This window comes from Cebidichthys violaceus, unplaced genomic scaffold, assembly GCF_023349555.1.
Source record: "Cebidichthys violaceus isolate CVI_PGR_0920_01 unplaced genomic scaffold, fCebVio1.0.p SCAF_7, whole genome shotgun sequence".
Lineage (NCBI taxonomy): Eukaryota > Metazoa > Chordata > Actinopteri > Perciformes > Stichaeidae > Cebidichthys > Cebidichthys violaceus.
Window position 1 is genome coordinate 6192870 of NW_027176927.1, and position 2500 is coordinate 6195369.

Sequence of the window (2500 nt, forward strand, 5' to 3'; positions counted from 1 at the left end):
TGTGAGAGTGCATGTATGTTGGTGCCAGGTCAGGCTTTGATGTCTTCCTCTGTGGCTACAAATAAATGTTTCTCCTCTCATTTCATAACTGAAGCATTGGCCTGGTTGGCAGAGCAGCAAACATGAGAGCTGAACAAAAGTTTCCATTCAGAAAGAACCAAAACATAAATCTGCACTCCACTTCTCCCCCCCTCACTCTCTCTTTTTGAGTGTTTTACATTTGTGTGTACATGGGCAGAAAGATGCAAGTAAACATACTGTAGAAACTGTTTGTGGGTTTGTGGCGAGAGAGGACAGGTGTAAGAGGCATGCTTGTGTGTTTGTGTTTCTATACGTACTACATGTGTGCTTCAGTACTGTATTATTCCGATTAAAAGGGTTCCTGTTAGTGTCTGGGGTGAAATGGCAGGAGGGGGTTGAAGCAGACAGGCCTAATGACTGTGTGTGTGTGTGTGTGTGTGTGTGTGTGTGTGTGTGTGTGTGTGTGTGTGTGTGTGTGTGTGTGTGTATGTGTGTGTATGTATGTGTGTGTTTCTAGAAGGGAGGTGTTGTCTGTTGTAATGAGTGACATCAAACACACAGCTGCCACATAACTGGGACCATTAATGAGCTCCGCGCGGTGAACCTGCAGCAGCCACCGCTGACCTGGAGCTACTGGTTAAACTCCTGCGACACTGCACTGCCAGGCCTGATCCAGACCGGAGTGTAGCAGCAAATACTGTATTGTGTACATACAACCAAATGTTGTAATTATCCTCCACTCCATACTGGCAGTGAAGAGATCAAACCCTTTACCGGTTTCCAGCAGAAGAGATGGGGGACAAAACCCACAGTTATTCTTCATCCTTTTTAAAAAAAAATTAGAACAGATTTTTCAGCTAAACTGAAGGATTAAATTCTGGCCACCTGATGAATGTGAGTCCAACATTCACTCTCTTTTAGCTCTGATTTTTGTCTCCACCAGCTCCTGGGGGAAATATTTGGATCTTTAGCTGCTAATGTTGGACTATGTGCCCCAGCTAGTCGCTAAATGTGTCTGATGTTTGGTCCTGAGTGGGTAGAGTAACATCTGCCAGCTGGGGCCATAAAACCCTATGAGAGTGGTGAGAGTGAACCAAAACAGTAACATTTCGGCCGAACAAATGAGCTAAAGAATTAGCTGAAACTCACTATAAAGATTCAGGTGATAATTCTCTTGAGCTTCTTCTCCTTTCACAATGTTTTCACATTGTCATTTGATACATTGTTATTATAAAAAAATAGCAATGATAGTGGCTTTAAGCTAAATACTTTTTTTTAAAACCTATAAATACATCATTCGAAAAATGCATTAACACAGCTGCTGTTTTGGTTAACAGTAGATCATGAAATGATGTTATCTATAACAACAATTTGTTCCATAGTTCAGGGGAAGCTGATTTGAGACTTCAGCAGACTGAGCTACAGCCTTTTTAGTTTAAAATTTCCTCTGTGTTTTCTTAGACGGTGTTTCCTTGCTGAGCTGCAGTGGAGTGATGCTAACACAAATAGAATTTGATACTAAAAAGACTGGAAGGTACCCACCTAATTTGACTGACTCCGACTGGTGAAGCCTCACATTAGCTTTGGCTGAAATTCAGCATGTATTTTTGCAAAGTATAAAGACTTTGGATTTGGTCTCCCATCTCTTCCATTGGTGTTAGAGAGGGAGCACCTTGAGGGCCGAATGGTAACAGTGCATGCCACATAACGGCAACAGTCTCCAGCCAGGGACCCTGGTTGCATGTCATACATATATCTCTCTCCCCCGTTTCCAGTCTGCCTCTTTACTGTCCAATTAAGGTGAAAAAAGAAAAACAATGGGATGTCTTTGCAGCCAGTATGAATATTTCTAGCGTCCGATAACTCTTTTAGAGTGCATATGGGCCAATCAGGCTTGTTTTAGGACATGAAGTAATGGGAATCTATCCTTAAATCAGACACTTTTCAGCCTTTTATTGCAAAGCTATTGTCTCCAGATCTCACTCCTAATGAGCTAATGACTCACCTTCCCCTTGGCTGCCTTGGTCACGGAGGTCGTGACCACCACAAAACCCCACAGGACATAGAGCCTGGAGGGATGAAGAGCAGAGGGGGGAATAAGTGGCAGATATTCAATATTTTAAACATCAGCAGGCTGTTCCATAATAGTTCCATGACCTAAAATTTGCATTTGTATGTACTCTGAAAACTTACAGAGACTCATTGTTCTCTGTTCAATGGTCATCAGCGTTCTTGAACATTTTTCCCCAAATGTAAATTTAGTTTACAATCTGTGTTGAATGTGTTGAGTGAACACCCCATATGTTCCAGTGACCTAACTCTACTTTAGCAACTAATTATGCCACTTTCTTTCCCACTACAGGCGTGAGCGTTCTAGCAGGGGTGAACACAAGTTTCTTTTTCCCTTCAGGGTTCACTGGCAAACATCTCAATCAATTTGGGGAGGCGCTAACAAACTAATTTGTTTAAACAGCAAGTA

The 2500-nt window shown here is 42.2% G+C and overlaps 1 protein-coding gene across 3 annotated transcripts in view; it reads right to left on the minus strand.

Moving 5' to 3' along the window:
• Positions 1-2500, minus strand: part of adamtsl4 (ADAMTS-like 4) — a 32969-nt gene that overhangs the window by 29151 nt on the left and 1318 nt on the right. For all 3 annotated transcript variants that reach the window (XM_068735339.1, XM_068735337.1, XM_068735336.1), the window contains exon 2: positions 2027-2090. In XM_068735339.1, coding sequence (XP_068591440.1) covers positions 2027-2090 — 64 coding nt within the window. The remainder of the gene's footprint in view (positions 1-2026; positions 2091-2500) is intronic.